We start from the raw sequence: 24,192 nt of genomic DNA, 5'->3' as shown, positions 1-24,192 counted from the left end.
TACTAAAACGAGTTGCGGCCAGCGCCATCTCTCGGATTATCGGCGAACTAAAAAAAGATGGCGCCACCTGCAACCCGACCACGTGGTCGAGAGACGAGTGGGGCCCGTCACGAGGCTAGACGCTTTGGTAGTTCACGAAAAATCCGCCACATGGCGCTAGCTGTATCGGCGAGTGCGGCCACGTGACCAGCGGCGCTAAAATTCAAACATAATTTAATATATCGGAAAAAATGGGAAAAATTCGCAAAAAATCAGAAAAATCAGAAAAAAATCAGGAATCAACGTAGGATGACGTACCTTCGGTTCTGGATCACAGGGAACCTCCAGGAAGGCCGGGAGATGCAGTCATTGACGGATCAATCAAAAAATTGACTAAAAATCGAAAAAAAATCAGGAAATGCAGGAAGAAATAGAAAATATTTGGTCAAAATCTGGAAACAAGTCTAAGGTCGTGTTACTCTAGCTGCAAAGCGTCCAAATTTCACAGGACATGAAGAAAGTCTACTCATTCATTAAAAATTAGATAAAACTTGAGAAAGTTTCAGGAGAAGAGGGGACAATAATAAATAATGATGACAGAGCGGTAGTTGTATTTATTTCGATCTTGGAAACTAGAATCTGGTTAGATAATTGAACAACGACTGAGAGCTATCAAGATATTACAATTTTTTGACTTCTCAAAGCAGTAGAGTACAGCAGTCAATTAATTCAAACAGAGGATGAGTATTACCATCGTTTTTGAGCCCTAAATGTGTGGAAAAGCCAAAACTTTAGGAACAAGAGTTCATTATTGACTCTCAAATCAATAGAAACAAAGACCAGGGTCTCAGCGATTCTGCAATCTTGCTAGCATGATACAGCATATGTTTCAAATGTTTTAAAATAACTTATTATGAGATTTTCGAACTTAAGAACATGAATCCGTCGAATTAGGTAAGCCACGACTTAAAGCTACAGAGTTAATTCAATTTCTCTGCTCATTACAGTGGGAAATTTGCTATCACTCGATCAATTCGATAAGCAAGACATTTTGGCGAGCACAGTCGGATTTCAGGGCTCAAAATGTGTAAGAAACCAAAGCGCAGAATATCAATCGTGCTTTCTCGACCCGAAGGAGCTGTATTCTTCGCTTTCCAAATGTCTGCAGCAATCTTATTTTCACGTAGTTTGTTTGCAGCGACTCAAATCCGTCGACTCAATCAAGACACGACTCGGAACCATCGAAATATCTTGATAATTCTACGTTTTGCAACAAAGAATTAGCTTATTAATCGACAGGTCGTTGGATAAATCAAATTAAGTAGCAGCTGTGGATTCTCAAACTCAAAATACATGACGATACCTATATTACGGCCTCAGAAACACGAGCGTGTCGACTGGACCGAGTAATTCCTGATACTCGTCGAGAGATCTCCATTTTTTCGCTCGGAAATGCGACAAAATGGCCATAGCGTGCAAAGTTCTGTCAAAGAACAGCATTTGTTCCTGAGACAAGTGTGAATATTCCAATGTTCATAGATTTCCACATTCTGGAGAAGCCAGAAGCCAACAAACCTGCATTTTCCAACCAGACGTTGCATCCATATTCAAATAAATTTGACAAGTAGTTTCGCTGTTGCTTGAATCTATTGCCCATCCCATAAATTGCACATGCCTGAACACTATCGCCTCTGATCCTCTGACTGTCTTCGATTTCGAGACCAAGAATGTAATTACCTGAATAAAGGAATATTTACAATTACATGTCATCATTAGTATTCGTAAACGTCAGGGTTGTGTTCGACTTCGATTTAGAGGCTAGGCTCCGATGAAATGTCAAAGGTGTGTCACGAGTTTTTAATTAGTGAGTTTTTAGCAATTGTGTCGATAGCAATACGGTTTTTCACTGGACTGATGAAACTAGAAGGTATTATAATTGATCCAACCCATTGCGAACTGTCATCAATACTCTTCTATTCTTCCAATTTTCTCATGGGATATTTAATCACCTTAGCTGCCAACAAACAGTGTCATCAATCACCTGGGAAATTCTGTATACCGATTCTTCTGAAACAAATATCAGACATTCTAATGGTTCTGAATTTCTGGATGCTGCAAGAGCCAGAAATCAACAAATCTGCATTTTTCATTGTGACGCTGCATCCATATTGAAATAAAACTGACAGGTAGTTTCGCTGTTGCTTGAATCTATTGTCCATCCCAAAGATTGCACATGCCTGAAGACTGTCGCCTCTGATCCTCTGACTGTCTTCGATTTTGAGACCAAGAATGCAATTACCTGAATAAAGGAATATTCACAATGACATGTCATCCATTAGTATTCGTAAACGTCAGGGTTGTATTCGACTGTGATTTAGAGGCTATGCTCCGATGAAATGTCAAAGGTGTGTCACGAGTTTTCAATTAGTGAGTTTTTAGCAATTGTGTCATTAGAAATACGTTTTCTTACTGGACTGATGAAACTAGAAGGTATTATAATTGATCCAACCCATTGCGAACTGTCCTCAGTTCTCTCCTGTTCTTCCAATTTCCTCATGGGATATTTAATCACCTTGGCTGCCAACAAACAGTGTCATCAATTACCTGGGAAATTCTGCATACCGATTCTGATGAAACAAATATAGAACATTCCAATGTTCAGAGATTTCCAGATGCTGGAGGAGCCAGAAACCAACAAACCTGCATTTTTCATTGAGACGCTGTATCGATATTCAAATAAAACTGACATGTAGCTTCGATGTTGCTTGGTTCCATTATCCAGCCCCAAAACTTGCAAATGTCTGAAGACTTCAGCCTCTGATCCTCTGACTGTCTTCCATTTCGAGACCAAGAAGGCAATTACCTGAATGAAGGAGTGATTATAATGACATGTCATCATTAGTATTCGTCAACGTCAGGGTTGTATTCGACTTCGATTCAGAGGATATGCTCCGATGAAATGTCAAAGGTGTGTCACGAGGTTTTTGATCAGTGAGTTCTTGGATCAGTAAGTTTTGACGCCATGTAGCTAGAGTAGCACGACCTTAGACTCGTTTCCAGATGTTGACCGGATATTTTCTATCTTTGCCTTCCTTTCCTGATTTCTTTTCGATTCTCAGTCAATTTTTCAATTGATCCGCCAATTACCCCATCTCCTGGCCTTCCTGGAGGTTCCCTGTGATCCAGAGACGATGGGACGTCATCCTGGATTTATTTCTGATTTTTCTGATTTTTTGCGAATTTTTCCCATTTTTTCCGATTTTTTAAATTATGTTTGAATTTTAGCGCCGCTGGTCACGTGGCCGCACTCGCCGATACAGCTAGCGCCATGTGGCGGATTTTTCGTGAACTACTAAAACGAGTTGCGGCCAGCGCCATCTCTCGGATTATCGGCGAACTAAAAAAAGATGGCGCCACCTGCAACCCGACCACGTGGTCGAGAGACGAGTGGGGCCCGTCACGAGGCTAGACGCTTTGGTAGTTCACGAAAAATCCGCCACATGGCGCTAGCTGTATCGGCGAGTGCGGCCACGTGACCAGCGGCGCTAAAATTCAAACATAATTTAATATATCGGAAAAAATGGGAAAAATTCGCAAAAAATCAGAAAAATCAGAAAAAAATCAGGAATCAACGTAGGATGACGTACCTTCGGTTCTGGATCACAGGGAACCTCCAGGAAGGCCGGGAGATGCAGTCATTGACGGATCAATCAAAAAATTGACTAAAAATCGAAAAAAAATCAGGAAATGCAGGAAGAAATAGAAAATATTTGGTCAAAATCTGGAAACAAGTCTAAGGTCGTGTTACTCTAGCTGCAAAGCGTCCAAATTTCACAGGACATGAAGAAAGTCTACTCATTCATTAAAAATTAGATAAAACTTGAGAAAGTTTCAGGAGAAGAGGGGACAATAATAAATAATGATGACAGAGCGGTAGTTGTATTTATTTCGATCTTGGAAACTAGAATCTGGTTAGATAATTGAACAACGACTGAGAGCTATCAAGATATTACAATTTTTTGACTTCTCAAAGCAGTAGAGTACAGCAGTCAATTAATTCAAACAGAGGATGAGTATTACCATCGTTTTTGAGCCCTAAATGTGTGGAAAAGCCAAAACTTTAGGAACAAGAGTTCATTATTGACTCTCAAATCAATAGAAACAAAGACCAGGGTCTCAGCGATTCTGCAATCTTGCTAGCATGATACAGCATATGTTTCAAATGTTTTAAAATAACTTATTATGAGATTTTCGAACTTAAGAACATGAATCCGTCGAATTAGGTAAGCCACGACTTAAAGCTACAGAGTTAATTCAATTTCTCTGCTCATTACAGTGGGAAATTTGCTATCACTCGATCAATTCGATAAGCAAGACATTTTGGCGAGCACAGTCGGATTTCAGGGCTCAAAATGTGTAAGAAACCAAAGCGCAGAATATCAATCGTGCTTTCTCGACCCGAAGGAGCTGTATTCTTCGCTTTCCAAATGTCTGCAGCAATCTTATTTTCACGTAGTTTGTTTGCAGCGACTCAAATCCGTCGACTCAATCAAGACACGACTCGGAACCATCGAAATATCTTGATAATTCTACGTTTTGCAACAAAGAATTAGCTTATTAATCGACAGGTCGTTGGATAAATCAAATTAAGTAGCAGCTGTGGATTCTCAAACTCAAAATACATGACGATACCTATATTACGGCCTCAGAAACACGAGCGTGTCGACTGGACCGAGTAATTCCTGATACTCGTCGAGAGATCTCCATTTTTTCGCTCGGAAATGCGACAAAATGGCCATAGCGTGCAAAGTTCTGTCAAAGAACAGCATTTGTTCCTGAGACAAGTGTGAATATTCCAATGTTCATAGATTTCCACATTCTGGAGAAGCCAGAAGCCAACAAACCTGCATTTTCCAACCAGACGTTGCATCCATATTCAAATAAATTTGACAAGTAGTTTCGCTGTTGCTTGAATCTATTGCCCATCCCATAAATTGCACATGCCTGAACACTATCGCCTCTGATCCTCTGACTGTCTTCGATTTCGAGACCAAGAATGTAATTACCTGAATAAAGGAATATTTACAATTACATGTCATCATTAGTATTCGTAAACGTCAGGGTTGTGTTCGACTTCGATTTAGAGGCTATGCTCCGATGAAATGTCAAAGGTGTGTCACGAGTTTTTAATTAGTGAGTTTTTAGCAATTGTGTCGATAGCAATACGGTTTTTCACTGGACTGATGAAACTAGAAGGTATTATAATTGATCCAACCCATTGCGAACTGTCATCAATACTCTTCTATTCTTCCAATTTTCTCATGGGATATTTAATCACCTTAGCTGCCAACAAACAGTGTCATCAATCACCTGGGAAATTCTGTATACCGATTCTTCTGAAACAAATATCAGACATTCTAATGGTTCTGAATTTCTGGATGCTGCAAGAGCCAGAAATCAACAAATCTGCATTTTTCATTGTGACGCTGCATCCATATTGAAATAAAACTGACAGGTAGTTTCGCTGTTGCTTGAATCTATTGTCCATCCCAAAGATTGCACATGCCTGAAGACTGTCGCCTCTGATCCTCTGACTGTCTTCGATTTTGAGACCAAGAATGCAATTACCTGAATAAAGGAATATTCACAATGACATGTCATCCATTAGTATTCGTAAACGTCAGGGTTGTATTCGACTGTGATTTAGAGGCTATGCTCCGATGAAATGTCAAAGGTGTGTCACGAGTTTTCAATTAGTGAGTTTTTAGCAATTGTGTCATTAGAAATACGTTTTCTTACTGGACTGATGAAACTAGAAGGTATTATAATTGATCCAACCCATTGCGAACTGTCCTCAGTTCTCTCCTGTTCTTCCAATTTCCTCATGGGATATTTAATCACCTTGGCTGCCAACAAACAGTGTCATCAATTACCTGGGAAATTCTGCATACCGATTCTGATGAAACAAATATAGAACATTCCAATGTTCAGAGATTTCCAGATGCTGGAGGAGCCAGAAACCAACAAACCTGCATTTTTCATTGAGACGCTGTATCGATATTCAAATAAAACTGACATGTAGCTTCGATGTTGCTTGGTTCCATTATCCAGCCCCAAAACTTGCAAATGTCTGAAGACTTCAGCCTCTGATCCTCTGACTGTCTTCCATTTCGAGACCAAGAAGGCAATTACCTGAATGAAGGAGTGATTATAATGACATGTCATCATTAGTATTCGTCAACGTCAGGGTTGTATTCGACTTCGATTCAGAGGATATGCTCCGATGAAATGTCAAAGGTGTGTCACGAGGTTTTTGATCAGTGAGTTCTTGGATCAGTAAGTTTTGACGCCATGTAGCTAGAGTAGCACGACCTTAGACTCGTTTCCAGATGTTGACCGGATATTTTCTATCTTTGCCTTCCTTTCCTGATTTCTTTTCGATTCTCAGTCAATTTTTCAATTGATCCGCCAATTACCCCATCTCCTGGCCTTCCTGGAGGTTCCCTGTGATCCAGAGACGATGGGACGTCATCCTGGATTTATTTCTGATTTTTCTGATTTTTTGCGAATTTTTCCCATTTTTTCCGATTTTTTAAATTATGTTTGAATTTTAGCGCCGCTGGTCACGTGGCCGCACTCGCCGATACAGCTAGCGCCATGTGGCGGATTTTTCGTGAACTACTAAAACGAGTTGCGGCCAGCGCCATCTCTCGGATTATCGGCGAACTAAAAAAAAGATGGCGCCACCTGCAACCCGACCACGTGGTCGAGAGACGAGTGGGGCCCGTCACGAGGCTACACGCTTCGGTAGTTCACGAAAAATCCGCCACATAGCGCTAGCTGTATCGGCGAGTTTTTAGTTCTCCAAAAATCCGCCCATGGCGCTAGTGCGGTCACGTGACCAGACCACGTGACGTCACAATGGCGGAAAAATTCAAACATAATTTAATATATCGGAAAAAATCGCAAAAAATCAGAAAAAAATCGGGAATTATTGTAGGATGACGTACCTTTGGTTTTGGATCACAGGGAACCTCCAGGGAGGCTGGAAGATTTCGTCATCGGCAGATCAATTGAAAAATCAACTCAAAATCGAAAGACAATCTGGAGAAGTAGGAAAAAATAGAAAATATTCGGTCAACATCTGGACACAAGTCTGAGGTCGTGCTAATCCAGCTCACGGCGTCAAAACTCACTGATCTATGAAGCCACTGATCAAAAGCTCGTCACACACCTTCGACGTTTCATCGGAGCATATCTTTTCAATATAATTGAAAAAATTCTATTCAAATGCTAATAAACGAAGATATCATTTTATTATCCGTTTCATCGTTAATTAGCGTGAAAAAAACCAACGATGTATTACTTGAACGGTGGTTCAATACAATTTTGAAATGGAATAACAGGGTAGGTAGAGCGAACATACTACGCTGTCTAATTATTTTGGAATACTTATATTCAATAACAGTTATTGAGTATAAATTTGTCAAACACAATTATTTATCGAAAACGTTTATTGTGGAATCGATGTAAACTTATTTATAATTTTGTGTTAAATGTTGTGTCACTGGAATAAATTCAATTATATATTGTTTTTATCACAAACTATGATCCAACTCAAAATTATTTACACAAAGTATTAGCTAATGATACTCATTCAACACATAAACACGATTATTTACATAACATATGCTTTCACATCAAAAGACTTTGGACGAGCTGCAGCGCGTGGACTTAATTTCGAACATTTTAACGATCATTTCACTAAAAAGCAATTATATGAAATTACTTTACAACGAGATACCGTGATCTAACAGAGTGACCTTAAAAATCAAGTTGTACCATATTTTTCTTCTAACTTATGTAATTAATAAGATATCTAAGAAGCTGTTAAAACATCTTATGCACGATCGCAAGTCTACCGGGGTCAACTATAAATCTATCTTGTATCCTGAAACAATAGATCTCCAAATAATATAATCATACCTCATGATCATGTGAATCATACTTTGCCGAAAAGGTCGTGTATGTAAGTTTTTTTTCTGTAAGTCCTTTTTACAGCAAATTTTATGCAAACTAATACGAGTATAGTCGCTGACATCACGTACAATACCACACAGATGCTTATATCAAATATCGTGAAATCCCATCCTAATCTCCGCTGACCGGTATATTTGTCTAACGCAAATCTTCCCTGTCTGATTTTGAGGTCATCTCCAGTGTCATCGTCGTCGGGCTTGCCGCTTGAATTGTAATAGTTTATTCCCGTGTAACTATATTTCCGATACATATAACGCAGCACTTTGACTTCGTTCCAGCTACTATTGCTGTATCTGCAAGTTGAGCACTGTTCCTTGGAAGGATATTGAATTTTCTTATACTCCGGATCTTCGGTTTCGTCTCCGGCCAATCTTTTGTTGACCTGATTGTGCGACCTCCAGAGCCAAAGGATGGCTTCATCGATGGTTTGAACTTGGAACATTTTATCCTTAGCGGCCATTTCTACAAAGTGTTGCGAACAGTCGGAGCACCCAAAAAAGTGTTTTATATAACCGTACATAGCTCGTAGCACTTCCTGCGGGGGATATTCTTTTATATTTTTATTATGGTTTGCTGCGTTAACGGTGAGCATGTGAAACATTGTCCAAAGTCCGCAGGGGTAGCCTCGTAAATGTTCCATACTTCCCTTGCACCCTATCCATCTTTTTGGCCCTGAATATATTGGAGACATTTCTTCTTCAACCGATTTAATTATCTGTCTGAGCTCTACACCGGATAAACTCTTACGTCGATCAATTATTTCTCGCAAAGCATCCAGAAACAAAACGCCGCTACGCCTTAGGGGGAAATATTTAGCCAATACGTTCAGATAGGCTTTAAGAGCCTCAAGTTTCTCTCCATCTATAACTTTGCTCATCGGAATTTCATGTTCAATTGAATATCTCAATGCAGTTTCTAAGTCCAACTGAAAAAGAACATCTCCAATAGTTCTTATTTCTTCTAATTCTTTTTCGTCTTTAGCTTCTTCGATTTTGTTTGGAGCTTCCGTGGATTTAGTTAGAGTTCCATCTTTGGAATGATCTTCAGGGTTCCCTATCACTATACCTGTGAGCATGAGGAAGTCTTTAATTGCTTTTCGAAGCCCTTCTCTTGTCAGATATCGAGCGTTAATAGTCTGCTGCGTGCCGTCGCGACCTAGTGCAATTACGGTTGGAAATTTGTTTACTCCCAACGATATGGTGAGCGGTTCATTTTCAGATGTTACACCACGAACTTGCAAGCTATCAAACTTGTGCAAATCTAACGTCACCTCTGTTGCTAGATAGGAATCCACAACCTCAAATATGAGGAAGTTGTATTTTACACTCTCTGGAATATCCTTCCATAGATTCTTTGTGTCAGAACTCCTGCAAGAAAACGACGACAAGCTTAGGCAATATACATATATGGTAGTCATTCGTTGGTAAAATCCACATACTAATGGTACATGTCCTGTTCTTCTTACCCCCTTTTCGAGCAAATGGCAGATGTAACTGTTTTCATGGCGTCAAACTTGTTATGTAAATGGATAATACGAACAAACCTGTATGGCGCAATATTTGGCCAAGTGGAACCTCGGTCTTCCTGCTGTTCTTTCTCTAAGCGATTGACCAAGTTGTGTCTTATGGTATTCATATCTTTTCCACTGTCGAGTTCTATTCCAAGATTCCCAACTTTGGCATCAACTGAGAAGAACTTCAGCATGGGGTAGTGCATGACTTCAAAATCCCGACAAACTGGGTTGTTGTCATCGTTTGCACAGTCCATTGCCGCTATCACAACAATGTCCTTCCAATCTGCAAATGGAGATTAATGAGTCAAATGAGTTGTTGCTACATGACGATTGACAAAATTTTTATTTATTTTATACGTGGATTTATTACCCTCTCAATACTCACGCTCTATATCTTGAGCAAGGGCCTTCCAAGTTGGTGCAAATCGATGACAATATCCGCACCAGCTGTTGTAGAACTCGACGAGCCATGCAGTCTTGCTTTCGTAAATATTTGACTTTAGATTAGTCGCATTCAAAATAAATATACCATCACTAGTGCTGTACAGTCCTTCGCCGGTAGCCGAACTTTGATAATCTTCCTTATGACCTACTACAGCTGCACTCGCTCTTTGTAAAATTAGAATTTGTACCAAGAGCGTTTTGACCAATAATTTAGCGATGCGATATCTTTCCGCGTTTGAACTCATTGCGATTCACTTATTCCTCCATATGTCTCTTTCTTGTGATAACAAAATTTTCTAGCTGAACATTATCAAAATGAAGAGAGAAAATTGGAACCAATCACCCCACCGAATTCACAGCGATGCTACTAAGTTCTTTCAAGTTTTATGTCAGACTGGAGAAGCTGCCAAAATTTTATGACTTACCTATGTAATTAATTATTCCCAATTTCGCCTACGCTACTTTTGGTTACTTTGCTGTCACTTGACGCCACAAACTGCGGCGTTTCTATTGTTCTCCAGGCTAGATAAAATGTGCATTCCAGACAGATTAAAGGGTGTATTATCTGTGAATACGCCGTCTGAAGAAGCAATCAGCTGTAGCTGTAATCAAAATGTGCAATAATTTGTTATTTTATTTATATGCAAAATATTCATCACACGTGAGTTTCTTTGAGATGACGCTGTCGGCGCCTGCCGATAAGTTCTAGAATTTCAATTCGACGTCGCAGTGGACATCGTTCTGTTGTACGAAGCTAACGACCCAAGGAATTACGGAAAAGAACTACTCACAATTGTAAATGTTCGATAAGTAACGATAGGCGGTTGATAAAAAAATAATTGTTGTTTCTTGCAAAGAGGTTTCTTCGAGCTGACAAAGTTTTAATCACTTTCAATAAGAAAATAACCAAAGAGAAAAGTTTCTGACAAGCGAAGGATTGTGATGGCGACAGTCGGAGAACCTTTGACGTTAGCCAGAGGCAAGTTTACACTTTTATAATTATCTTTCAAATAATTTATTACTCGGAGAATTTGTTCAGCCTGGAAGGTAATCTGAGAAGCCATTATTCAACGTTCATAAATAAAATTCTATCGATCTTTCTATAACTAACGAGTAATTGGATTCTTCTGTTTATTGAAGACGTCAAAAGATCAATCGAGCTCCTTGACAAGTTGCAAAAAAGTAAGTCAGAAAATTCCATCATTGAGAATTTATTTTACTTTATATTTCAAATCAAGTCTTCTCTATCACGTGTCTTAATATTTCAGGTGGTGAAGTACCAGCAACTAAATTAGCTGCGCTACAGAAAGTTCTTCAAAGTGATTTTCTCAATGCCGTAAGAGAAGTATACGAGCATGTTTATGAAACTGTTGATATACAGGTAAGGATCTCATGTAGAACAACTTGCCTGACTTACTCATAAGGCTCATAAGATTCTAAAATCCCATTTTCTAGGGATCTCAAGACGTACGTGCTTCTGCTACAGCAAAAGCAACTGTGGCTGCGTTTGCTGCCAGCGAGGGACACGCGCATCCTCGAGTTGTAGAATTACCAAAAACGGAAGAAGGACTAGGATTTAACGTGATGGGGGGAAAAGAGCAAAATTCTCCCATCTATATATCTAGAATTATTCCAGGTGGCGTAGCCGATAGACACGGCGGTTTGAAACGTGGGGATCAGTTACTCTCTGTTAACGGAGTGGTGAGTAGTCTCGATCATTGCTATCCTTGTGCAGTTTGTTATTACATTACACTTCATTCATTTGTTATTACACTTTTCCATAGTGTGTCGAAGGTGAGAATCACGAGAAGGCTGTTGAATTACTAAAACAAGCTCAGAACTCTGTGAAGCTTGTTGTCCGTTACACACCTCGTGTTTTGGAGGAAATGGAATTACGATTTGATAAACAACGAGCTGCTCGTACGCGGCGCCAACATATGCAGTAAAGTCTGCGGTGTTGATTTCTCATATTTGCGAAGTATAATTAATTTGTAACTATGTTGCAGTGTGTTATTATTTATATTGGACACCTAATTAATTACGAATAATGGATTGATGGGAAAATATACTATTCTACCATCACCTGAAGATCTAGAAGATAAATATGAAGTTATTATTTCAGTTTTGATGTTTAAAATGATAATTGAATAAAATCAGAAGTTTATCAACGGAATAATTTAGACAAGTTATGTCTATCCAAATCATACACTTTATCGGCAACAGTATTATATTAAAATATAAACATTATATTGTGAACAGAAAATCGTCATTGTTTAAATTACTTTTACCATTTGTATAGCTTCCTTCGGCTTGTGTGATTCTTATAGTATTTAGATGATGGTGGGAGAAAATTAAGGAAGGATTTACATTACATACAAAAGTGATTTTAATGTCGGGGAGTCATACTATACAGAGAACTGAGGTGTTTCATTGAACTTTCATCCATCGTCACATACATACATAATTTCAATATTATTTTGGTTAACTTAATTAAAAATTCAGCCCAATCTTGCAGCTGGTGACTCGTTTAACGTTCACATGTAGATGAAATTAAATCTGAAATTCAGAAGATCAATTTTAATAGTTACACCAATCACTTTTACCATCTTCTACTGTTTCGACGTTACGAAAAATTCCACATTCATATTAGGATTTCACCATATATTTTTTGTTACAAAATTTTGTTCTATACTTTGCAAAGTTGTTCGTGAATAATAAAACATGTTTTACGCACCTGCAAAGTGACTGTGGCAGAGATGAAATTATTGGTCCGTATCCTTGTGAATTGTCATACAGTTCAAACAAAGGTGCTGCCACTAATTTGTAATTCTTAGGGACAGCAAATAAAGCTGAAGAGAAATCGAGTATTAAATTATTGTTATCAAGACAAGGAAATCGATGATATAAAATTTCTCATTTCTATGATACCTTTTTCTTGTAATTGGACCAAGAATAGTCGCTTATGTTCTTTGGGTTTAGTGATGTGTGGCGGTACATAAGGATATTGCGGTGGTTCGAAGTTGGGTCGCCACCAGTTTCCAATGGTATCCTCGATTACCCATTCCTGTTTCACTCCATCTTGACGGCCAAGTGTCTGAAAATTTGTTGAAACTTTGATCAACGGTTATATTGCGCGTACATTTGACGTGTACACAAAAGTAAAATACATTCTTCTTTGTTTCAGTTCACTAAGAACATGGTTACAAAATGCGTTGTAGACTTTCCATAATAATCTTCATACACAATGACAATGGCATTGATCGGTACATTCAAATCCATAAAAAAAGTACATCGTCTTACTTAAAATATACTCGGATAACTAACCATGTAATTTAAGACAATTTAAGAGAGAGAAAAAATCAATCGTAAATCATTGTCATTACACATCGTGATGTATAATATACATGGTATATACAATATATACATTAATATATATTTTTTTCTCTCTCATCTAGAAACAAAACAACTGTTTCACGGTATTATTTTTTTCCCTTGATACTGCTAAATGATAAAGCAATATGTGTTGTTATTTGAATACAAATAAAGCTAACGCAGAAGAAATTAAAAATAACCAATTATTCTTTCTTCCCATTTAAAAGTATAACTTAAGATCTCTTTCTTTGTTTGTCTACATTTCTACAGCATTCTAATTGTTACCACAAAATTGTTATCGTGTCTAAGATAGAAATCGGAGAAATAAGAAAGTACATTCTTGCAATCTTCTGTCTTACACAATAACATATCGACCTGAATGGTTATTTTTTTTCCAAGTTTCTGAAAAACATGAATGATCTGAGTACATTAACAATGTTCTTAGCTAACCAGTGTACAATTATTTTTTTTGTTTTGGCAATTTTGGGTTACTCTCTACTGACATGAAAGTGTCCGGGCATGCAGCACATTGAAATAGACCATTACACGACATACGCAGAGCACAACACCACTAAATTGAGCTACAGGCCCGGTTACATCGGTTCTACAAAAAGGTTTTTCATTTTCTTTTTACAGAGTTTTTTTAGGATTTATTACAGTAGGCCCATCAAATCAGTAATACAGTCTAACAAATCAAAGTGCCGCTCCTAGCCGCCCTGTAGGGCAGCGTAAGGTGCTGCTCTAACTGTTACCTCAGTGAGGAGCCGTTTTAGGCCCTCTACCTCGTCTTCTCCCGCGTTCAACTCTCCACCTGGCCTGGAAAAAGAAAATGAACGGTTCAAACGATAAATACTTTTTTCTATTTTTTTACCATTTTTTATAATGTTGCCATAAATTCTTTGTTAAAAGATTTTTTCATCTTTGAAAATATGTATATTTGTAGTTTAAGCGAAATAAAAAGGAGAAAATAATAGTTTTTAGCAACATATTCACTCACAATTTGAAAAATGTTGTACCGAGCTGAAGAAGTAACACATGGGGTAAGCCATGTTCGTGTACTAACAGAACACCTTCGACGCTGCGACGCATCCCGATTTTGTCGAACTCATCCCTCATTCGTTGAAATCTGGCTGGTACTGACGGGTCTTTCTCAAATAGTGGCTCTTTCGTTCCAAATGTATAGTTTGTCAAAGGATATCTATGATAAATGAGTTGTATTTTTTGCGTTAGGATTATTTTTATCTTGTTAGAAATTATTTTTAGTGAGCACCCTAGTTCCAACATCTCGAACTACATATTTTTGGATATACTGGAAGTTGGAAACTTACAGAAATATTTACATTCGTATTTAAATTACAAAGAATTTTCACTTGGTTCTTTTCCATTTGTTACAAATCATATTACATGCTTAAACAAGCAACACATTGCGTTGGGGAGACGATTTGAATATTTTATTCTACGTAATCTGAAGAAAAAACAAAACAGCAATTTCAATTATCCCATAAAACTACATTCACAATACTAAATTTATGTTAACAGAATTTTTCTAAAATCTTTTTTCTTTCATTGGCAGTTTGAAAAGATTTCATCCATTTCTTTTATTTTTTTTTGATTTTGTGAATTAAATTATCGATGATAAAGTAGCTGAAGAGGTTTACAGCCTTTCACAGAAACTTAAAATTTTTCAAACACGTTTATACTCGGAAGGGTATAAACTCTTGCACAAAAATCTGTGTTCTTTTCATTCTTTCTTGTATTTTTGTATTACATAAATGATCTTCCCCAACACATGTCATATTTCATATTTCTATCTATTAAAATTATACATTTGATAATCTGCCAGTAGTCCTCAAATTTTAGTTGTAAATTTACTTTGAGATATATTTATAAATAATCTATATCAAATCATTTATCATCATAATTTTCAGTTATCACCCTTTCTTCATTTATGGGAGGAAAATGAGGAAAAAAAAATTTCTTCTAATAAAAGATTTATGTTGTATGGTCTAATAGTGCTTTCTTACTTTCCTTCATTGTCAATTGCCAATCTGAATAAGCATGTATTTGATTCTTGTTTGTTAGAATAAAAAAATTGAAGAAACCGCTCTCCAATTTCTAAGATTTTTGCTTCGAGCTTTGACTCCAAAAGTAAACACTATATATGATAGTTTTTAGCCCCCCACATCTATACTAACGTAAATATGATGGGTGAATTTTGCGAATCGGAAATAAATGTGTACAAAATAAGAAAAGAAAAGAATTCAAAGGTCAAGCCTATCACACAGAGCAATGATATATTTGAAACAAGAAATAATGAGTAGCAACTTATCGGCATAGCTAAATTCCATACAGTTCAAATTGATTTACTATTTTTTATTCTTATCTCCAATATTCTTGCACAGTGTTGAAGACTTCAGAGTTTGAGAAAAACTGCTGGACAGATGATATTATCATGAACTTTTAACAGTAAAAAAATCACAACTTAAAAAAGAGAGCAACTATGTATAATCAATGAAGAGAAAATGTTATTTTATTTTATCTATGAAACCTATAAGTAACTGATCTTTGTAGCATCCATTCGATTTGTTTGGGTTTATTTGTCGTTTTCATCATTGAACTTGATGTGACGTATCATTAACATGATCGACAACTTTCTATACTATTGGATGACATTATAGAGCTACGTAGAAATTTTCTATTTCAAGGTTTATAAAGAAAAAAAAAAAATTAATCATATAGAACCAAAACAAGAGAAAATAGAATATCAATATCACATACATGACAATTTTTGTAACATCGGATATACATTTATCGTGTGATATTATTGAATTATAAAAAAAAGAAGAAATAAATAAACATTAAGTTAAAAATAGATTTCAAAATACTCGTGTACAACTCTCACAAATTGGTTGGAGAATTTAGTATATAACTGGCAAGTATTTAGGGAAAATCTAATCGATATACGTGACTATAAACAACTGATGGAAGAATATTCGGCAAAAGGTTTTCACTCGAGTTTTTTCTTTGTGTAATAATATGAGTATTAAATTGATATGAACAAGCATTTTCTAATGTTTTAGTAAAGATTCAGTGAGAGCTCAGTTAAAAGCTAATTGAACAGAGTTTGAACATTGAAGAACATTATCTTTGTACTTCCTTCAAATTCACACATGTTACAACAGGTATTTACAATTCGTGGATTTACCATTATTGACGCAACAAAATTCAGCGGATTACATTACCAGCCATTTTTCAGGCTAAATTACTATGAAAAGTAGCACAAAGAATCATTCTCAAGTTCATACAATCAGTGTTTACAGGCAAATCTCATTTGTCCGTCAATCAGAATAGTTGGGCAAACGTTTTTATCAACGGTCAATTGAAATTTACGTGCTAGAGTTGATTACAAGAACGTGAAAATTTCTTCCTACTCTAATTCAAGCCCATTAGTTTGATGGTTACAATTTTCAGTTAATCTAATAGAAGTTGTTCAGTTATTTTAATATGCCTATACCAACTTGCGCCAGTCTTTAACGTTATTTATGTTAAATCTTAGCGACTCTACTTAAATTAATCTCCTGATCTTGTTCGTTAGATATATACATGAATGATTGTCACGTAGATCTTATATAAACGGCAGTGAGTTCTGGGTTGAATTAAAAATGTCTCACGGCATGTACCCTATTGGTTCTATCGCTAAGTACACATAGTTATTCGTGCATAGACAATTTAATCCATTATCAAATTTATCAACAAACATTTGGGTCGAACGACTAGTCTGACAAAGGTAACAGAGAATAGCTATGTTGAGAATCCCCTGATATTTCCCTGTGTGAAAACTCAACAAGTATATATCGGCTATTGGCAGCTGCTAAATAAAAAAAGAAGAGTAATAGAAAATGCTAATAGCTTGATTTGGGGAATGCTCCTAATACAAATTATCAGGGGTGGTCAGAATTAAGGTCGTTGATTATTTTCTAGCGTGCAAGGTTTAACCAGTGTAGAAGAATCCGATTATGAAAATCCTCACTGTGGGTGAATAATATTCAATTAATGGACATGTTTATGTATGTATGTTTCAGCATCGATCAGCCGGCCATATCCGTTTAGTTCCAAAGCGAGGTGGACGGTTTTTTGAATTTAATATTAAAGGTGCTCTGAACACGAAAAGTCTTTTACTTACAGGTTGACGGTTCTGTTGATAGTAACTGATGGATTCGGCACTACTTTTCCTTCAAAAGAACTATTGCTTGCCCTTCTTGGCCAACCGCTGCCTTTAACCTGAGTTGTTGCCATCGCCATTTTAATTTTTACAAATTTAACCTGGTTCGTTTGCTTTCTTCGATCCCGTTCCCTCCCTCGGCGCTGTTTGCGTCAACATCCGGGCACTACAGCATAATATCCGGTGTTCGGGCGCCGCGACGCCGACCGCAGAATTCACGGAACTATCGCCATCGTCCATAGCACTACATAGCACCTTGCACGAGTTGTTATCATCACGAGCGTGAGTAAGGTTTGTTCAAACCTAGGATTTCAGACTTCTAACATTTTTTGGTTTGTAGTAATTCTTTATAAACGAAATGGAAAAGCAATTAAAAAATTTGGCTGTTGAACTTTTTAAAATAAACGCAGTAAAATTTGGCAATTTCGTTACCAAAGCCGGCCTACAGACACCTGTTTATTTCGACTTAAGAGTCATAATATCACATCCCCGTTTGATGGTAAGTTTAATTTACATGAGAGTGTGTTATGTTTTCAGTCATGAAATTAATCATTGGCAAAAATTTCAGACATCTCTATCGAGTTTACTGTGGAACTTGTCAGAAAACGGTGGAGGTGCTACTCAATTATGCGGTGTCCCCTACACAGCTCTGCCTATAGCAACTCTAATATCTATAGAGGCAGATATGCCCATGCTTATAAGACGCAAAGAAGCTAAAAGTTACGGAACCAAAAAATTGATCGAGGGTCAATTTAAAGAGGGGGAAATTTGCGTGATCGTGGAAGATGTCGTGACCACTGGTAGCAGTATCTTAGAAACTGCCAAAGATCTGCTCAATGAAGGATTGAAAGTCCAAGAAGCTATTGTCATTCTCGATCGGGAACAAGGGGGCAAGAACAATCTAAAAATCAACGGTATACAGATGAAAAGTCTATATACTCTGTCTAGTTTAATGGGTTACCTTTTGGAAGCCGGAAAAGTTTCGTTACCCGTGGTAGAAAGCGTTAAAAGTTACTTGGAACAAACTAATGTTTCGAATCTTCCAAAGAATAAAGGTAATAGAGACAATCTATAATGTTCAACTATTTTTAGCAATATTACTATGTAGTTCTTTTGATATCTAACATCTATTTCACAGAAAATTGTCTGAGTCGATTGCAGTTAAGGTTTGAAGAACGCGCTAAGCTAACCAAAAATCGCGTAGCGGCAAAATTGTTCGAACTCATGTCCACGAAAGAAACAACTCTCTGTTTAGCGGTGGATCTAATCAATGCAGATGCGATTTTGGAGCTCGCTAAAATAGCTGGGCCTCACATAGCTGTTTTGAAAACACATGTCGATGCGATTGAAAATTTTACAAGTGAATTTCCAAAAGCGCTTCGCGAGCTGGCCAAAAAGCACAATTTTCTGATAATGGAAGACAGAAAATTCGCCGACATTGGAAATACCGTGTCTTTACAATATAGGAACGGAATCTACAAAATAGCAGATTGGGCAGATTGTGTTACTGCCCATACTGTTCCAGGCGAAGGTATTATTTCTGGATTAAAAGACGGACTAAAAGGTATTTCCGCGGATCGCGGAATATTTTTGGTGACAGAAATGTCCAGTAAAGGTGCACTAACATTGGGAGACTACGTCAAGAGTTCAGTTCTTTTGTCAGAGTCGTCAAACCTGGTCGCAGGTCTAGTCTGCCAAGCAAACGTCTTCAGCGATCCAGGTCTTATACAATTAACACCTGGAGTACGATTAACTGAGACTACCGACACCTTAGGTCAGCAGTACAACACGCCACACTCGGTTGTCCATGCTGGTGCAGATCTTGTCGTTGTAGGAAGAGGGGTGACAGAGGCCAAAGATAAAATATCGGTGATGATCGAATATAAATTGAAATTATGGCAGGCCTATATGGAAAGAACGAGCAGTTAAAATGAAAGTGGCCAATAATTTTTCGGTCGTATATTCAAGTATGGTCCTTGGAAAAATTATAAATTATTATTTTGTATTTTGGCGACACTTCCGAAGAGAATTAATTGTATTACGCCTCAATTTATAGTTATAAACTGTTGTTGACTTTTTGTAGATGTGTAAATAAAATCTGAATATTTTTATTCATTTTTGTTTAATAGAATACGGACTACAAAATGCAGTATTTTTGAACAGTTTGAAATGTTACGAAATAGCGCCAGTATATTTGCGGTGAAGGTTTGGCATTAAACCGATTTGATTACAGCGCTAACCAAAGATCATCTTAGTCTGAATTCGTTACAGTAGAGAGCTGTCAGTCATACGGTGCATTACAGGCGATAAAAATATGCAAAAGTATGAGAAACTAGAAAAAATCGGCGAAGGTAAGATCCCAAGTCCTATGTTCTATAATTAAAAAACTTAAAATTTCAGTTTCACGGAATATTGACAGACGAAATAAAACACTGTCGTAACAATTTTGACATTTCTCTGTCGTCGCGTCTGTTGCTAATCAAATGTCAATTATCTACTTACAATTTCAGGAACTTACGGAACTGTTTTCAAAGCAAAAAATCGTGAGACTCACGAAATAGTAGCCCTAAAAAAAGTACGGCTGGACGAGGACGACGAAGTAAGCATTGCGGGGTTATCATCCGTTCAAATATTTGAGGAGGCATGAGATAGATACATTTAAAATATAAATAAAATAATGTTCCATATTTTTTATTCAGGGTGTTCCATCATCGGCCTTGCGAGAAATTTGTCTGCTCAAAGAACTGAAACACAAAAATATCGTCCGTCTCTATGACGTTCTTCATAGCGACAAAAAATTAACTCTAGTTTTTGAACACTGTGATCAGGATCTCAAAAAGTATTTTGACAGTTTAAATGGAGAGATTGACTTAGATGTCGTCAAGTCATTTTTGCAAGTGTTCTCTTCTTTGTAATTCGGGTATTATTTGACTTTGTATCCACAGTATCTTTGAATGCATTATGTATTTCAGATACCAATTATTGCGAGGATTGGCATTTTGCCACAGCCACAATGTTTTACATAGGGATCTCAAACCCCAAAATCTGCTGATCAACAAGGTGAATCATTCGTCACTCTTTGATTTCAAGCAAGTTTTTGATTTAATCCGTTTTTTGTATTTGATATGAAACTTATCTGAATTTATAGAACGGTGAGCTCAAGTTAGCTGACTTTGGATTGGCGCGAGCCTTTGGAATCCCCGTTAAATGTTATTCCGCAGAAGTGGTCACGCTGTGGTACCGTCCACCAGACGTTTTGTATGGAGCCAAATTATACACAACATCGATCGATATGTGGAGTGCGGGATGCATATTTGCAGGTAAACGTTCAACTACAAAGAGTTTTGTGATCCGTTGAGGCATTAAATTATCTGCAAATATTTTCTTTCCAAATAGAATTAGCAAATGCTGGCAGACCGTTATTTCCGGGTTCAGACGTGGAGGACCAATTGAAAAGAATTTTCAAGATGCTCGGAACACCGACTGAGGAGACCTGGCCAGGATTGGCGTCCTTGCCAGAATACAAATCGTTCCCTCCTTACCCAACACTTGGTGGATTACCCCAATTTGCACCAAAGCTCAATTCAAGAGGCAAAGATTTACTACAGGTAAGTAACAGATTATCCGCTTGCTTCTATGTACAGCCAGATATATTCATCTAATTTCTCTTCATCGCCCTTTTCAACAGAGATTATTAGTTTGTAATCCAGCGCTACGTTTGTCGGCAGACGAAGCAATGGCACATTCTTATTTTGCGGACTTGAATCCAGCCATTAAGAATGACCGATGCCAATAACAGATTTCCTCCATTCTTCGATCATGTTCTTCACACTCCGGTACATATATTTATCATGCAAAGATGCGATAATCTAGTCACTGTGTCAGGAGGACAACTTCTGTCATATTTTGGATATTTCTATGTGTGCGTGCGTACATGTATTTTAAATGTATGTGACGTATGTATGTCCATACCTATAAATACACGTATGGTTAAGGTGTGACGCAAGTCAATAAAACTATAAATTTTACCAACGTCCAAATCCTCACATAATCTACTTACGATTAGTTCATGCAAGACCCATTCTCGTGGTTACTCTCAACGGTTCAACATAATCTTTTTTGGGAGCCATGTTCAAATGAAATACACATCAAGTCTTCACAAGAAATTAAATTTCTCAACTCTGGTTACTGGTAATGCGTGGAAAATGCATTATTTATTTATATTAATTATTATTTATATTAATTAACTACGGTATGTTGGGATCTACTTTGCTATGGGTGTGACTATTGGGATGAAAATCCGCTGTGTAGTCTTACTTTTAATACATGAGAATAAATGAATTCACAACAGAAATTTAAATTTTCATGATTAATGATTTTTCAAAGTTTGATGTGATTCTCAAAGAGATTCAATTCGCAATAACTACTGTAAAGAGATCCCAAAATCTTGTTTTACAAAGATAAACCTTCAGTCGACGGTGAATGGAACATCGAATATTTATACATATACATTATATTTTTAGTTTATTAATACTATAATACTAGTACGGATAAAGACCATTACATCGCGTCAAAAGGGAATCTGTGTGCCTCCTGCAATTTCTCGATTTTATCTTCTCTTCTTTCCTTCCAATAAAGCGCAATGATGATGGCGGTGATCAAACCACAAGTTCCCGTTAAGGCAGCAGCGCTTAATAAAATCAATTTACTCGGCGTTACAAATAATTGGGCCTTCCATCTGGTGGGCTCTGATATCGGTGAGGGTATAACGACCATTTGAGAATTAGGAATAATTTGTGTCCATTCTCTTGATCGATTGCTCAATCCTATGGTGAGAGTATCGACAAAATTTGGTGTGCGTCCTAATCCAAAAGTCGAGTATGGCAAGTTGAGCGAAAAATGTGCACTTTGTGGTAATTGTGCGGCAACAGCCATACGCGGACTACCCTCTTGTGTTGTTGTTTTGTAGGCAATGGATGGTCCAGGTAAATTTGTTCCATAGGTTCGCTTTTTTCTACCAAGTGTTCCAGGTGTGATTGGGTATAGGCTGTTGGTCAAGCCGGTCAAGACCATGACTTTGACAAAATTAGCGTCGTAATCGAGACTGTTTTTGAAAGCCTGCGTTCGGTAACCGTTGGTAGATGGGTCGTGCTCGACTAAAATAACATCAAGGATACCGTCTTGATAAAAATCGTAGAAAACGGCCATCACCGTTCTATTGTTCAGTGGGTTAAGGGCTGTCCAACGTGTTGCAAAGGTACGCCCGAATTTCTTACAATTTGTGCAAGGTACGTTTTCGAGCAGAAATGTTCTAGGCATTCGCTCGGAATGAGGTGTTAGCGTTGCCAGCAAATCAGGGTATCCATCCATGTTGAAATCACCACCTCTGAGTGTTATTGTATCTGTGTAACGACGTCCATCGGGTGAACAAAAACCCCAATCAATATTGTCAAGGTCTTTGAAGTCAACTTGAAGATTGTACCAGTCATCAGAGTAAATCATTATGGTGCTATTCTTGCAGGCTTTATCGTAGCAAACGGGAACAACCAAATCCATTTTTCCAGTAAGTTCAACGTCGAGATAAAGTGATTGACCAATGTATGCCGTATCACTTGGCAGAGGAATTGTGCGATTGAAATTGAAGCCTTCCTCACTTCCAAACCAAATTTCAAAGCTTTTATCGGTTGTTATGAATAAATCTGGCATGAAATCATCGTTCAAATCGAGAAATGCGTTAGAATGTGGCTTTCTGATCGGCGCCAAGTTTTCTCCAGGCATTTTTATCGTCTGCGGAGTCGCCCTGCTCTGATTGAAAACCCAGAATGTTCTGGTGTTGTTCTTGTCCAATCCAAACAAATCGATTATCATATCTTGATTGTAATCGATGGCCAATGGCTGTCCTCGCATTTCTGTTACTGGCTCCGATTCATTTGTACAATTCAATAGACCATTTCCACCCCATAAAATATGTCCGTAGGTAATTCCATCTTTGACTGTTGTTACAAAAACATCCATGAATGCGTCGCCATCAAAATCACCAGGCACAACACTCGTCACTTGATTCTTAAAGGAACAGGATAAGCCCAGTCCAGGACGGAGGAGGGGCTCCTGCTCCGCTGCCAGCATAATCTCTACCGTATTGCCATCTTTGCGAAGTACGAAAACGTCTGTCAATTCGTCGGAATCAAAGTCGCCGAAAGCTGCTGGCATTCCATCGAGAACTTTTCCAAACACAATTGGTGTAATATCGCTGCATTTTACACTGAGCGAAACTAAGGAGATGAGACAAATTACCAAAATTTGGTTGTTCATGATTTCACTCGGTTTTCATGGTCTGCAAAGACAAAAAGAACTTTTTGGATGAGTCACCTAGAATATAGAGGAATCGGAGATAGAGGCAGCCTTACTTTGTTCAGTGAAATTAAAAAGTTAGAAGCTTTAACGAACTTAAATTTTATCACCGACCTTCGGTCAATTTGTAAATTGTTACAGGATGCTAAACTGCTGTTGGTTGCGACTGGTTATGAAAATGTGGCAAAAATATTTATTTTGACAACTGCGAAAAATTAATTCGGACAGCCTCGACATCTGTGGGTTGTCTGTTGTGGTTCTGCATTCCGAT

The 24,192-nt window shown here is 37.6% G+C and overlaps 6 protein-coding genes across 9 annotated transcripts; 3 read left to right on the top strand and 3 right to left on the bottom strand.

Annotated features, from left to right (window-relative positions):
* Positions 1-7,475: 7,475 nt before the first annotated feature.
* On the bottom strand, positions 7,476-10,634 carry LOC105687364 (sulfhydryl oxidase 2-like). 2 transcript variants are annotated; one of them, XM_012402956.3, is made up of 4 exons: positions 10,402-10,634; positions 9,918-10,276; positions 9,563-9,815; positions 7,476-9,386 (listed from the first exon to the last, which is right to left on the bottom strand). In XM_012402956.3, the coding sequence occupies exons 2-4, from the start codon at positions 10,219-10,221 to the stop codon at positions 7,982-7,984; spliced, it is 1,962 nt and encodes a 653-aa protein (XP_012258379.2). In that variant the 5' UTR covers positions 10,222-10,276; positions 10,402-10,634; the 3' UTR covers positions 7,476-7,981. The 2 variants fall into 2 exon arrangements, with proteins under 2 accessions (XP_012258379.2, XP_048511389.1); XM_048655432.1 differs by having other exon boundaries at positions 9,918-10,634.
* A 23-nt stretch (positions 10,635-10,657) lies between these two features.
* LOC105687367 (protein lin-7 homolog C) lies at positions 10,658-12,149 on the top strand. The gene is made up of 5 exons (XM_012402963.3): positions 10,658-10,955; positions 11,117-11,158; positions 11,245-11,357; positions 11,432-11,677; positions 11,761-12,149. Exons 1-5 carry the CDS (start codon positions 10,919-10,921, stop codon positions 11,920-11,922), a joined length of 600 nt encoding a protein of 199 aa, XP_012258386.1. The 5' UTR covers positions 10,658-10,918; the 3' UTR covers positions 11,923-12,149.
* Positions 12,150-12,338: 189 nt separating this feature from the next.
* LOC105687366 (cleavage and polyadenylation specificity factor subunit 5) lies at positions 12,339-17,702 on the bottom strand. Its single transcript, XM_012402962.3, has 6 exons — positions 17,532-17,702; positions 14,346-14,546; positions 14,101-14,164; positions 12,905-13,070; positions 12,711-12,825; positions 12,339-12,532 (listed from the first exon to the last, which is right to left on the bottom strand). Exons 1-6 carry the CDS (start codon positions 17,648-17,650, stop codon positions 12,511-12,513), a joined length of 687 nt encoding a protein of 228 aa, XP_012258385.1. The 5' UTR covers positions 17,651-17,702; the 3' UTR covers positions 12,339-12,510.
* A 2-nt stretch (positions 17,703-17,704) lies between these two features.
* Positions 17,705-19,701, top strand: LOC105687365 (uridine 5'-monophosphate synthase-like). 2 transcript variants are annotated; one of them, XM_012402960.3, is made up of 4 exons: positions 17,705-17,852; positions 17,911-18,069; positions 18,139-18,625; positions 18,709-19,701. In XM_012402960.3, the coding sequence occupies exons 2-4, from the start codon at positions 17,929-17,931 to the stop codon at positions 19,497-19,499; spliced, it is 1,419 nt and encodes a 472-aa protein (XP_012258383.2). In that variant the 5' UTR covers positions 17,705-17,852; positions 17,911-17,928; the 3' UTR covers positions 19,500-19,701. The 2 variants fall into 2 exon arrangements, with proteins under 2 accessions (XP_012258383.2, XP_048511391.1); XM_048655434.1 differs by having other exon boundaries at positions 17,710-18,069.
* A 30-nt stretch (positions 19,702-19,731) lies between these two features.
* Positions 19,732-21,602, top strand: LOC105687343 (cyclin-dependent kinase 5). Its single transcript, XM_012402916.3, has 7 exons — positions 19,732-19,921; positions 20,081-20,169; positions 20,270-20,463; positions 20,543-20,630; positions 20,719-20,890; positions 20,967-21,178; positions 21,259-21,602. Exons 1-7 carry the CDS (start codon positions 19,885-19,887, stop codon positions 21,364-21,366), a joined length of 900 nt encoding a protein of 299 aa, XP_012258339.2. The 5' UTR covers positions 19,732-19,884; the 3' UTR covers positions 21,367-21,602.
* A 153-nt stretch (positions 21,603-21,755) lies between these two features.
* Positions 21,756-24,189, bottom strand: LOC105687340 (T-cell immunomodulatory protein). Of its 2 annotated transcripts, none has more exons than XM_012402912.3 (2): positions 24,036-24,189; positions 21,756-23,904 (listed from the first exon to the last, which is right to left on the bottom strand). In XM_012402912.3, exon 2 carries the CDS (start codon positions 23,880-23,882, stop codon positions 22,131-22,133), a length of 1,752 nt encoding a protein of 583 aa, XP_012258335.2. In that variant the 5' UTR covers positions 23,883-23,904; positions 24,036-24,189; the 3' UTR covers positions 21,756-22,130. The 2 variants fall into 2 exon arrangements, with proteins under 2 accessions (XP_012258335.2, XP_048511390.1); XM_048655433.1 differs by having other exon boundaries at positions 21,756-23,939; positions 24,036-24,175.
* Positions 24,190-24,192: the final 3 nt, after the last annotated feature.

The sequence above is a fragment of the Athalia rosae genome, chromosome 5 (genome assembly GCF_917208135.1).
Source record: "Athalia rosae chromosome 5, iyAthRosa1.1, whole genome shotgun sequence".
Taxonomy (NCBI): domain Eukaryota; kingdom Metazoa; phylum Arthropoda; class Insecta; order Hymenoptera; family Athaliidae; genus Athalia; species Athalia rosae.
The sequence above is the reverse complement of the archived record's forward strand: the minus strand, read 5'-3'. Positions and strand labels throughout refer to the sequence as shown.

Bases quoted from the DNA above. Each gene is read 5' to 3' on its own strand.
- LOC105687364 (XM_048655432.1), bottom strand. From the start codon at position 10,221: ATGAGTTCAAACGCGGAAAGATATCGCATCGCTAAATTATTGGTCAAA. The intron at 9,816-9,917 runs GTGAGTATTGAG...CTCCATTTGCAG, and splicing joins CCTTGCTCAAGATATAGAGC to ATTGGAAGGACATTGTTGTG. The intron at 9,387-9,562 runs GTTTGTTCGTAT...GTTTTCTTGCAG, and splicing joins CCAAATATTGCGCCATACAG to GAGTTCTGACACAAAGAATC.
- LOC105687367 (XM_012402963.3), top strand. From the start codon at position 10,919: ATGGCGACAGTCGGAGAACCTTTGACGTTAGCCAGAG. The intron at 11,159-11,244 runs GTAAGTCAGAAA...TTAATATTTCAG, and splicing joins CCTTGACAAGTTGCAAAAAA to GTGGTGAAGTACCAGCAACT. The intron at 11,678-11,760 runs GTGAGTAGTCTC...ACTTTTCCATAG, and splicing joins TACTCTCTGTTAACGGAGTG to TGTGTCGAAGGTGAGAATCA.
- LOC105687366 (XM_012402962.3), bottom strand. From the start codon at position 17,650: ATGGCGATGGCAACAACTCAGGTTAAAGGCAGCGGTTGGCCAAGAAGG. The intron at 14,165-14,345 runs GTGAGTGAATAT...TTCTTTTTCCAG, and splicing joins GGTACAACATTTTTCAAATT to GCCAGGTGGAGAGTTGAACG. The intron at 12,533-12,710 runs GTGCGTAAAACA...TCTGAATTTCAG, and splicing joins CTGCCACAGTCACTTTGCAG to ATTTAATTTCATCTACATGT.
- LOC105687365 (XM_012402960.3), top strand. From the start codon at position 17,929: ATGGAAAAGCAATTAAAAAATTTGGCTGTTGAACTTTTTAAAATAAAC. The intron at 18,070-18,138 runs GTAAGTTTAATT...CAAAAATTTCAG, and splicing joins TATCACATCCCCGTTTGATG to ACATCTCTATCGAGTTTACT. The intron at 18,626-18,708 runs GTAATAGAGACA...TCTATTTCACAG, and splicing joins GAATCTTCCAAAGAATAAAG to AAAATTGTCTGAGTCGATTG.
- LOC105687343 (XM_012402916.3), top strand. From the start codon at position 19,885: ATGCAAAAGTATGAGAAACTAGAAAAAATCGGCGAAG. The intron at 19,922-20,080 runs GTAAGATCCCAA...TTACAATTTCAG, and splicing joins ACTAGAAAAAATCGGCGAAG to GAACTTACGGAACTGTTTTC. The intron at 21,179-21,258 runs GTAAGTAACAGA...CCTTTTCAACAG, and splicing joins GAGGCAAAGATTTACTACAG to AGATTATTAGTTTGTAATCC.
- LOC105687340 (XM_012402912.3), bottom strand. From the start codon at position 23,882: ATGAACAACCAAATTTTGGTAATTTGTCTCATCTCCTTAGTTTCGCTC.